Source organism: Dama dama, chromosome X (genome assembly GCF_033118175.1).
Source record: "Dama dama isolate Ldn47 chromosome X, ASM3311817v1, whole genome shotgun sequence".
NCBI lineage: Eukaryota > Metazoa > Chordata > Mammalia > Artiodactyla > Cervidae > Dama > Dama dama.
In genome coordinates this window covers 15455222-15467623 of record NC_083714.1, presented here as the reverse complement: position 1 = coordinate 15467623, position 12402 = coordinate 15455222, and the positions used below count along the sequence as shown (strand labels likewise).

At 35.5% G+C, this 12402-nt stretch overlaps 1 protein-coding gene across 1 annotated transcript in view; it reads left to right on the top strand.

The window, feature by feature from the left end:
• Positions 1-12019, top strand: part of TRPC5 (transient receptor potential cation channel subfamily C member 5) — a 165346-nt gene extending 153327 nt beyond the window's left edge. The window contains exons 7-10 of the mRNA XM_061137072.1: positions 8201-8404; positions 8638-8679; positions 9474-9563; positions 11327-12019. Of these exons, the coding sequence (XP_060993055.1) occupies positions 8201-8404; positions 8638-8679; positions 9474-9563; positions 11327-12019 (1029 nt within the window). The remainder of the gene's footprint in view (positions 1-8200; positions 8405-8637; positions 8680-9473; positions 9564-11326) is intronic.
• Positions 12020-12402: the final 383 nt, after the last annotated feature.

Genomic DNA, 12402 nt, shown 5'->3' with positions numbered 1-12402 from the left:
AGTTAATGAAATCCCTGTGCAATCATTATCTGATCACTAGGCTAAGTGAACAGACTTCAATGACAGCCCATGACAAAAAATACAGATTTTACAGAATCAGTCAAGGAAAGTCATATAAAACAATAAAAATGAAACTCTGGAAGAAGGGGGTCAGATTTCCAGAGTTATCACATTAAATTGCTTAAAATGTCTAGTTTCAGCAAAAAATTACAAAACATACACACTCACACACACACACACGCAAAGAAGGTATGGTTTATACACAGGAAAAAAGATGTCATAGAAATTGTCCTTGAGGAAGCCCAAATGTTGGTTTTATTAAAGACTGAACTAGCTATTTTAAATATCTTCAAATAACTAAGGAAACCATCTGAATAATTAAAGAAAAGTTATGAGAACATTGTCTCATCAAATAGAGAATATTAATAAAGTGATAGAAATTGTTTTTTAAAAGGATCAGATTGAATTTCTGGATTTGAAAAGTGTTGTAAGAGAATGAAAAATTCACTAGATGAGCTCAACAGCAGATTTCAGCTGGCAGGAAGAAGTAGCAAATTTGAAGATAATTCAATTACCATTGTCTAGACTGACGATCAGAAAGTAAAACAGAATGAATAAAAACAAACAGAACTTCAGAGAATTTAATGGTGAGACACCATTAAATGCCCAACATACACATAATGGGAGTCCCAGAAAAAGAAGAGAGAAATAAAGAAAGAACTGGAAGGATATTTAAAGAAATAATGAATAGTTCTATTTCCAGTTTTTTAAGAAATCTCCACACTGTTTTCCATAGTGGCTGTACTAGTTTGCATTCCCACCAACAGTGTAAGAGGGTTCCCTTTTCTCCACACCCTCTCCAGCATTTATTGCTTGTAGACTTTTGGATAGCAGCCATCCTGACTGGCATGTAATGGTACCTCATTGTGGTTTTGATTTACATTTCTCTGATAATGAGTGATGTTGAGCATCTTTTCATGTGTTTGTTAGCCATCTGTATGTCTTCTTTGGAGAAATGTCTGTTTAGTTCTTTGGCCCATTTTTTGATTGGGTCATTTATTTTTCTGGAATTGAGCTTCAGGAGTTGCTTGTATATTTTTGAGATTAATCCTTTGTCTGTTCCTTCATTTGCTATTATTTTCTCCCAATCTGAGGGCTGTCTTTTCACCTTACTTATAGTTTCCTTTGTTGTGCAAAAGCTTTTAAGTTTCATTAGGTCCCATTTGTTTATTTTTGCTTTTATTTCCAATATTCTGGGAGGTGGGTCATAGAGGATCTTGCTGTGATTTATGTCAGAGAGCGTTTTGCCTATGTTCTCCTCTAGGAGTTTTATAGTTTCTGGTCTTACATTTAGATCTTTAATCCATTTTTAATTTATTTTTGTGTATGGTGTTAGAAAGTGTTCTAGTTTCATTCTTTTACAAGTGGTTGACCAGCTTTCCCAGCACCACTTGTTAAAGAGGTTGTCTTTTTTCCATTGTATATCCTTGCCTCCTTTGTCGAAGATAAGGTGTCCATAGGTTCGTGGATTTATCTCTGGGCTTTCTATTCTGTTCCATTGATTTATATTTCTGTCTTTGTGCCAGTACCATACTGTCTTGATGACTGTGGCTTTGTAGTAGAGTCTGAAGTCAGGCAGGTTGATTCCTCCAATTCCATTCTTCTTTCTCAAGATTACTTTGGCTATTTGAGGTTTTTTGTATTTCCATACAAATTGTGAAATTATTTGCTCTAGTTCTGTGAAAAATACCTTTGGTAGCTTGATAGGGATTGCATTGAATCTATAGATTGCTTTGGGTAGAATAGCCATTTTGACAATATTGATTCTTCCAATCCATGAAGACGGTATGTTTCTCCATCTGTTTGTGTCCTCTTTGATTTCTTTCATCAGTGTTTTATAGTTTTCTATGTATAGGTCTTTTGTTTCTTTAGGTAGATATACTCCTAAGTATTTTATTCTTTTTGTTGCAATGGTGAATGGTATTGTTTCCTTAATTTCTCTTTCTGTTTTCTCATTGTTAGTGTATAGGAATGCAAGGGATTTCTGTGTGTTAATTTTATATCCTGCAACTTTACTATATTCATTGATTAGCTCTAGTAATTTTCTGGTAGAGTCTTTAGGGTTTTCTATGTAGAGGATCATGTCATCTGCAAACAGCGAGAGTTTCACTTCTTCTTTTCCTATCTGGATTCCTTTTACTTCTTTTTCTGCTCTGATTGCTGTGGCCAGAACTTCCAACACTATGTTGAATAGTAGTGGTGAGAGTGGGCACCCTTGTCTTGTTCCTGATTTCAGGGGAAATGCTTTCAATTGACCCAACAATCCCACTTCTGGGCATACACACTGAGGAAACCAGATCTGAAAGAGACACATGCACCCCAATGTTCATCGCAGCACTGTTTATAATAGCCAGGACATGGAAACAACCTAGATGCCCATCAGCAGACAAATGGATAAGGAAGCTGTGGTACATATACACCATGGAATATTACTCAGCCATTAAAAAGAATTCATTTGAATCAGTTCTAGTGAGATGGATGAAACTGGAGCCCATTATACAGAGTGAAGTAAGCCAGAAAGATAAAGAACATTACAGCATACTAACACATATATATGGAATTTAGAAAGATGGTAATGATAACCCTATATGCAAAACAGAAAAAGAGACACAGATGTACAGAACAGACTTTTGAACTCTGTGGGAGAAGGTGAGGGTGGGATGTTTCAAGAGAACAGCATGTATATTATCTATAGTGAAACAGATCACCAGCCCAGGTGGGATGCATGAGACAAGTGCTTGGGCCTGGTGCATTGGGAAGACCCAGAGGAATCAGGTGGAGAGGGAGGTGGGAGGGGGGATCGGGATGGGGAATACATGTAACTCCACGGCTGATTCATGTCAATGTATGACATAACCCACTGAAATGTTGTGAAGTAATTAGCCTCCAACTAATAAAAAAATAAAATAAAATAATAAAATAAAATAATAAAAAAGAAATAATGAATAAATACTTCTCAAAAATAGTTACACATCCACAAACTCAAATATTTCCTAGTAAGATAAACACACAGAGAAAGCCACATCTTAGTCAAACTCTCAAAGACCAAGAAAAAATCTTGAAAGGAGGAAAAGATAGCTGATTTCCATCCAAAACAGTGGGCACTATAAGTCAGTGTGATGACATATACAAAATGTTTAAAGCAAAAGACTGCCAACCAAGAATTCTCTATTCAGCAAAAATATCCTTAAATGAAGGAAAAATAAAGACATTTCTCACGTACACAAAGACTGAGAGAATTAATGGCCAGAAGGCACATCCTATAAGAAATGCTAAAGAGAATTCTTCAGGCTTAAATGAAAGGACAGTAGACAATACAAAAAACAAAAACAAAAACCCAAACCAACCCTCTCCTCAAAAAAAAAAAAAAAAAACCCACAAAGAAGTAAAGAGCACCAGAAAAGGTAATTAAAGGTAATTGTATAGATAAATACAATACAAATATTATGGGGGGGGATTTTTTCCTATCTACTTTGAAAGATAACTGCATAATTCAATAATTACACAGGAGTGTTCATAGGCTTATAATCTTTAAATGTGCCATATATAAAGTAATAATTTGTGTATCAGTAGTAGCACAAATGAGGGAAGGAATGGAACAGCACAGTTTTTTGCTATGATTTGAATCAGGTTTGTATTAATCCAAAGTAAATTGTATTTTAAGATGTTAATTGTAATCCCTGGGGCAAACACTAAGAAAATAAGTTTTTAATATAGTAAAAGAAACAAGGGAATTAAAAGATATATTAGAAAATATCTATTTAACATAAATAAATCAACAGTGGAGAAATAGAGGAACAAAAAAGATATGCAACATACAGAAAATGGAAAAATGGCAGATGTAAATACTACTTTATCAGTAATTACTATAAATGTAACTAGATTAAGAAAACCAGTTAATTGGCAAAGATTGCCAGACTTTTAAGAAACACACATGATCCAACTATATTCTGTCTAGAAGAGATACACTTTAGATTCAAAGATACAAGTAGATTGTAAGTAAAAGAAAGATTTTTTGGCTGTGCCATGTGGCATTGGGATCTTATTTCCCTGACCATGCTCCCTGCATTGGGAGTGTAGTCTTAACCACTGCCCACCAGGGAAGCCCAACTGTAAGTAAAAGACTGGGAAAAGATAGATGGTGCGAACGGTAATCAAAAGAGAGCTAGCTAAGTGGCTATACTAATTATCAGACAAAATAGAATTTAAGATAAAATTTGTTATTAGAGAAAACAAAGGACATTTTTTATGATTAAATAATGTATTTATCATGAAGATTTAACAATTATAAACACATTTCCACCTATCTACAGAGCTGAAAAATACATGAAGCAAAAACTGACAGAACTGAAGGGAGAAATAGAAATTCAATAATACCAATACCAATAATTGGGGCGTTTATTACCCCACTTTCAGCAACAAACAGAAGTAGACAAATGACCAAAAAGGAAATAGAATACTTGAACAACACTATAAACCAACTAGACCTAATGGACATCTATCTATACAACACGCCATACAACAATAGCAGAATATATGTTCTTCTGAACTGCACATGGAACATTCTCCAGGACAGATTATATGTTAGTCCATAAAATGTCTCACTAATTTTTTTTTAAAGGACTGAAATAATAAAAAATATATTCTGCAAATATTAGATATCAATAGCATAATAAAATTTGGGATATTCACATATAAATGGATAGAGAAGATACTGCAAAATAACTACTGGTTCAAAGAGGAAATCACAAAGGAAATTAGAAGATACTTTGAGATGAATTAAAGGGAGAGTACAGTATATCCTAAATATCCTGAGAAAGAAATTTATAATTGTAAAAGTTCAAATCAATAACTTAAGTTTCCACCTTTTGAAACTAGAAAAATACAGTAAACTAAACCCAAAGCAAGCAGAAAGAAAAAAACATAGAAAATTGTTTATTAGTAAAATATTTATAGATTTAGCCCTCCCATAACTTTGAGTTACAATTCATTTTGAGTTAATTTTTGTATATGGTGTGAAGGATCAAGATTCTCTATTTTTTCCTCCTGGAAGTCCAACTATTCCAAAGTAATTTGTTGAAAAGATTATCATTTCCAAGTTGAATTGCCTTGACACCTTTCTTAAAAGTCAATTGCATATATCCCTGTAATTATGCATATGCACACATTTATTTTTGGACTTTCTTGTTTTGTTCCATTGATCTTCAATGCCAATTTGTTCTTTTTCAAAATTAACTACATCTTTTAGTTACATCTTTTACATCTTTTGTATTTATATATAAACTTGAAAGCAGTTTGTCAGTTTCTTCAAAAATGCCAACTGAGATTTGACTGAAATTGTATTGAATCTATAATCAATTTGGAAAGAATTGCCATCCTAACTATATTTAGTCTTTCAATTCATGAATATGCCATTTCTTTACATTTATTTAAGTCTTCTTTAATTTATGTCAGTAATCTTTCACAGTTTCCAATGTTAAAAAACACATATTTTTGTCATATTTATTTCTAAGGATTTTATATTTTAAATGATACTTTTAAAAAATTAATATTTTACTATTCATTGCCAGTATATAGAATACAACTGATTTGTATCTGGTTCTGTTTAATAAATTTTTCTTCATTATGTATCAATTTTCCTGTTTCTTGGCATTTGTGATAAATTTGTATTGGATGTCAGACATAATGAATTTTACCTTGTTGGATGCTGGATATTTTTGTATTGTTTTAAATACACTTGAGCTTTATTCTGGAAATAGTTTGACCTCTGAGGCTTGCTTTTAAGCCTTGTTGCTGCTGCTGCTAAGTCGCTTCAGTCATGTTAGGCAGGACTAAATACACCATTAGTCTAGGGAAGTTCTGTACAATAAAAATTTTATGCAAGTCACAAATATGTGCCACATATGTTACATTGTCTAGTAGCCACATTAAAATATAGTGAAAAGAAATTGGTAAAATTAATTTTAATTACATATAAATATATTACATATATAATGTATTCTATTGATACCCAAACCAGGGAAAAAGTACAGAAAATTAAAAAAAAAAAAAAAGCCTGTAGACCAATATCCTTTATGAACATAGACAGGGAAATCCTCAACAGAGCATTAACATATTTGAATCCAGCAATATATAAAAAGAACATACCATAACCAAATAGAGTTTACTCCAGAAATGCAAAGTAATTCATCATATTAATAGTCTAAAAAAGAAAAATCCTATGGTCATATCAATTTATATGAACAGAAAAGGTGTTTAACAAACTTCTACTCTGATGGTTTTTTTTTAATGTCTTAGCAAAACTGGAAAAGAATGTAGTGTGCACAACCTGAACCACAAAACCTATAGCTAACTAAGTGGTAAAAGACAGAAGACTTTCTAAGATCAGTAACAAGGTATATCTGCTTTAAGTACTTCTATTCCATTTTGTATTTTGATTCCATTTTGTAAAATTGATCCTAGATAGTGCAGTAAGGAAAAACATTGAAGACGTACAGATTGGAAAAGAAGAAATAAAACTGTCTCGTGATTCCGTATAAAGTAAACCCTAAATAATTTATTTTAAAAATTTCATAGAATAAAAAAATGAATTTAACAAGGCCACAAAATACAAAGTCAATACACAAAAATCAACCATATACTAGCAATGAACAATTAGAAACTGAAATTTTAAAAGACAGTACCATTGTAAATTGTTGTACATAAAATGAAATACTTAGGCATAAGCTTTCATTTTAGGCAAAAGGTTAACAAAACATGTATAGATAGGACTTACACATTGAAAACTACAAAACATGGATGAAAGAAATGACATATGGTGTTCATGGACTGGAAGACTCAGCAGAATATACTTTGACTCAGCAGAATATACTTTCACTCAGCATAAGATTTTCAAGTTTCATCCATGTTGCAGTGTGTATCAAAACTTCATTCCTTTTAAAGACTGGATAATAATGATAGTATACCACATTTTGTTTATCCATTTATTGGTGGATGGACATTTAGGTTGTTTCTACTCTTTAGCTATTATGAAAAATGATGCTGAACATTTGTGTACACGTTTTTGTGTAGAATGTGCTTTCGTTTCTCTTGGGTATGTAGCTAGGAGTGAAATTGCTGGATTGTATGGTAACTCTATGTTTAACTATTCGAGAAAATGCCATATGGTTTTCCAAAGTAGCTGCACCATTTCATGTTCCCACCAGTAGTGTGTGAGGGGTGCAAATTCTCCAGATTCTAACCTAGTAGCTATTCTTCTATGAAAAATAGTTATAGCTATCCTAGTGGGTTTAAAGTCGTATCTCATTGCAGTTTCAATTTGAATACTCTTAATGACCAACAATGTTGGTCATTTGTGTCTTTCTGCAAATGTCTATTCAAGTGCTTTCCCCTTTTTCAAATTGATTTGTCTTTTTATTATTGAATTGTTATAATTCTTTATATAGTATGGATACAAGTCCCTTATCAGATATATGATATTTCATTACTTTCTTTTCTTCTGTGGGTTGTCTTTTCATTTTCTTTATGGTGTCCTTGACATAGTTTTTAACTTTGATCAAGTCCAATTTACCTATTTTGTTCTCTTGTTCCTTGGCCTTTGGTGTCTTCTCTAAGAAACCATTGTTTTATCCAGGGTTATAAATATTTACTCCTAAATTTTCTTCTTAGAGTTTTATACTTTTTATCTATTAAATTTAGTTCTGTGATTCATTTTGAGTTGAATGTTGTAGGTGGTGTGAGGTAGGAATCCAACTTTATTCTTTTGAATGTGAATAGCCAGTAGTCCCAGCATGCACAAATGATTGACAAAGGTGCAAAAGCAATTCAATGGAAGAACAATAGCCTTTTCAGCAAATTGCAAATGAGCATCAACAGGCAAAAACAAAACAAGAAAAAAAAACCCTCAATGTAAACTTCACCCCTTAAGGAAAAATGAACTCAAAATTGATCATAGAGCAAAACATAAATGTTGCAACTAGAAAACATGTAGAGGAAAACACTAGAGGGTAAGGTCAGTGTAAATTGAATTTTTATAGCTAATGACATATTTCCCTCTGTAGAAGCAAGTAGAACTTTTAGAATGAGTCATGGGTGCATTTTGTATTTTCCCATCCCCCATCTTTGAACTTGTCTTTCACAGGATCATGCTGATATTGAGTGGAAGTTTGCAAGGACGAAGCTCTGGATGAGTTACTTTGACGAAGGTGGCACCTTGCCACCTCCTTTCAACATTATCCCCAGCCCCAAGTCATTTCTATACCTTGGCAACTGGTTCAACAACACCTTCTGCCCTAAAAGAGACCCTGATGGTAGACGAAGAAGGCACAACTTGAGAAGCTTCACAGTAAGGCCTTTAAAAATTGTCTCTTTGTAAACACAAATGTTTTCTCCTTTCCCTCCTTTGTGACATTCCCTATTTCGAACATAATAAAACTACTCCAACCTACAGATGCTTTGGGGGTTTGTCAAGCAGCAGCTCCTGTGTCATGTTCCAGTCCTAATATTTAAAAATATATTTGAGTGGATGGGCTGCTGTGACACTGCTGATATAAGCTCTCTGTCCATTTTCAATGACAGGAACGCCATGCTGACAGCCTAATACAGAACCAACATTACCAGGTAAAGCTTCTTTATATGAACTAAGCATAATAGTTCTTGGTCAGTTGTGTAACCTAGGATAAGTCTCTTACCCTCCATGAGCCTCACTTTCCTCATCTGTAAAACAGGGATGATTAAACTTAACTCAAAGTGTAGTTGTGAGAATTGAGTGGTGAGTACGTATGTATTTGTGTGTGCATGTGTGTCCTGGCAGTGTCTGACATATTGCATTAAGTGGTAGCTATCATCATCACTGGTTCTAACACAAAGCTGAGTGACTATATGTATACCATTCCCAGGAGGCTAAGTTAAAAGAGGCCATCCCTGTAAAGGAGAAGAACAGATTAACTTTAATAAAAAATATCTTGACTATATAATTAGTGGACATCGAGATCAGCAGATTTTGTGACACTGAAGAATGACTTTCTCAACTTTATAAAAGGAAGAAAAACTCTCATCTTACTAGGAGGGTTAAAGTTTAATCCAGCCTGAAGGGAAAGGATATTGACTGTGACCATTCAAGGATTACTCTACTCTGATTATTCTATTAATGTGAATCATGTTTACCTTATGCCTGGGTGGGAAAATTTTCTTTTGGGTGAATTTGATCTCACTGGCCCACTCTGCCAAATTTGGACACATAGTAATTCTTCATTTAGCCAGTGGACTTAACTGGGGGTTTTGTAGAAAATGGTTGGATCCTGTGAGAATTTTCCATTGCAAAGACAGTCTAGGCATATTTTTTTTCTTGTATATGTTCCTTATTGTCCAAGAAGGAAACTGAATGCCTTTTCATGTTTTTGTTTAAATTCCAGGAAGTTATCAGGAATTTAGTCAAAAGATATGTGGCAGCTATGATAAGAAATTCCAAAACAAATGAGGGACTAACAGAAGAAAATTTTAAGGTAATTTGGTCATAAAGTGGTTTAATTTCTCATTTCATATTTCTTAAGCATCATTTAATCTTCACAGTGTTTGAAGTTTCTGGTGATGGAATTTCAACTGCCTATAATACAGTAAAACTAGTTACAGTTCTTCCAATAGATGAAGATATTTTACCAATGTTTGTCACACCACCACAGTCAGCTTTATGAATAATAAAAAATACACAGTCTTTTAATAGTCTGAGTGTTTCTCAGTGTGGGAATGGAATGCTTTAAACGATGTGGCAAGGATGTGTAAGATTTAAAGGTCTTTACTTAAAAGATATGATAAAGACCAAAAAATCTATTATTAAAACTTAACATTTATGATATCCTACCATTACACATTTTTGCTTGTCACACTGGAATGCTATTGGCATCTAGTGAGTAGAGACCAGGGTTGTTGCTAAAAATCCTACAATCCACAGGATAGATCCCCTTAACAAAGAATTGCCACACTCAACATGTCAACTGGTTGAGAAACCCTATCCTAGAACACATATACATTTTCTAAGGAGTACATGAAGGCTGTTATCCTAATCTAGACATAACTTACCAGTTGAGGGCCTGCTACATGCCAAACACTCTGCCAGGTAGTTGGAGCACAGTGATGAGCAAGATATAAGCAGCCCCTACTCTCTCATGGAGTGACACACAATAAAGATAGAGGGTGATGAATGACGGAGTATTCTAACAGGAACAACACAAGGTACTGTGGAGACATAGAAATGGGGGGACACCCAGCTGGGACCTGGAGATTTGAGGTAGGCTTTTCAAAGGAAGCCATGTTCAAGCTGAGGTCTGAAGGAGAAGCTATTTGGGTAGAAGAGTGTTCCAGAGAGAACAGCAAATGCAAAGACTCAGAGGCAAGAGAATATGTCCATACAGGTGGACAGTGGCAAGCCTGGGGAAAGAGTAGAAAGATATGAAATGGGAGAGATGAACACATACCAGGCCTTGAAAAACCTTGTAGTCTGTAGTATGGCATTTTTCCTTTTTTATAAGGTCAGTGACAAGTTACTAAAAAGTGTTAAGCAAAAGAATGAAATCATCAGATGTAAGCTTTTCAAAGATAGTTTTTAAAAGAGCAATCTAGTATCTAGGCAGCCAGTGAGAGATAGAAGACATTTCACAGGGACTTAGATAAACAGGGTCCCCTGTCCCAAAATGGGGCTTCCCAGGTGACTCAATGGTAAAGAATTGGCTTGCAATGTATCAGACATGGGTTTGATTCCTGGGTTGGGAAGATCCTCTGGAGGAGGAAATGGCAACCAACTCCAGTATTCTTGCCTGGGAAATCCCATGGACAGAGGAGCCTGGCCGGTTACAGGCCATGGGATCACAGAGTGGGACACAACTGAGCACTAGTCTCAAAACAGTAGTCTCATCACCTGACATTCCACTTTCCTAGTTTTATTCCTGAGTCCTAAAGCTTTTCTTCTTCTGTATCCTTCTCTATGCAGATGCTGATGATAGCCAATACCCTATATTCTAATACCTTCATTGTTGGTTAACATTTCAGTCTGTTGGTGTACTCCTGATAGGGAGGTTCTGAAATCAACTTTACCAATTGCACATTTTTTCCCAATGGCCAGCCCTGCCCACAGATTTGTTACTATGTTCTTCTTGTGGTGGAATAATGTGAGATGTTTCTGGTAGTTCATATACCTTGTGATTTTCTATGAGACAAAAATCTGGAACATTCCAAAGTTTCTTAACATAACGTGTCATCTCTCTTGCCCTAGGAATTAAAGCAGGATATCTCCAGCTTTCGATATGAAGTGCTTGACCTCTTGGGAAACAGGAAGCACCAAAGAAGAAGTTTTTCCACTAGCAGCACTGAACTCTCTCAGAGGGATGATACCAATGATGGCAGTGGTGGGGCTCGGGCCAAATCGAAGAGTGTTTCTTTCAATGTAGGCTGCAAGAAAAAAGCCTGCCATGGGCCACCTCTCATCAGGACTATGCCAAGAGTCGGTGGTGCCCAAGGCAAGTCAAAAGCTGAGTCATCAAGCAAACGATCCTTCATGGGTCCCTCTCTCAAGAAACTGGGTCTCCTATTCTCCAAGTTTAATGGTCATATGTCCGAACCCAGTTCAGAGCCAATGTACACAATCTCTGATGGAATTGTTCAGCCACACTATATGTGGCAGGACATCAGATATTCTCAGATGGAGAAAGGGAAAGCAGAGGCCTGTTCTCAAAGTGAAATTAACCTCAGTGAGGTAGAATTAGGTGAAGCCCGGGGCACTGCTCAGAGCACTGAATGCCCTCTAGCCTGTTCCAGCTCTCTTCACTGCGTTTCCAGCATCTGTTCCTCAAATTCTAAACTTTTAGACTCCTCAGAGGATGTATTTGAAACATGGGGAGAGGCTTGTGACCTGCTCATGCACAAATGGGGTGATGGACAGGAAGAACAAGTTACAACTCGGCTCTAAGTCAAGCCGTTATCACGTGTCCTGGAACTCAGAAAATTTCTCATTTCTTTGCTCTCAGAGGTGACATAGAATATGATTCCCTCACTGCTCCCTCCCCCCCCCCCCCCCACTAGACAGGAGAGTGAAACTCCTATTGCTTTCACCATCTTTTATAGCTACATTAATTTTTTTTGTTCTTGTTATTAGTATTACTATTATTTGCCTTTTTATACCTATAAAACACTAAGTCCATTCCACAACCAACTGAAGGGGTGTTTGCCCCTAATCAGCAGAGGTGCAGTCGGGTGCTTAACCCTTTGGCTTTGCTTTTCTTACCCTTGCTTCCTTGAAGCTCCAGGTGCCACTTTGCTACTGTCGCTGCCGCACAGATTCCTGACCTTCCT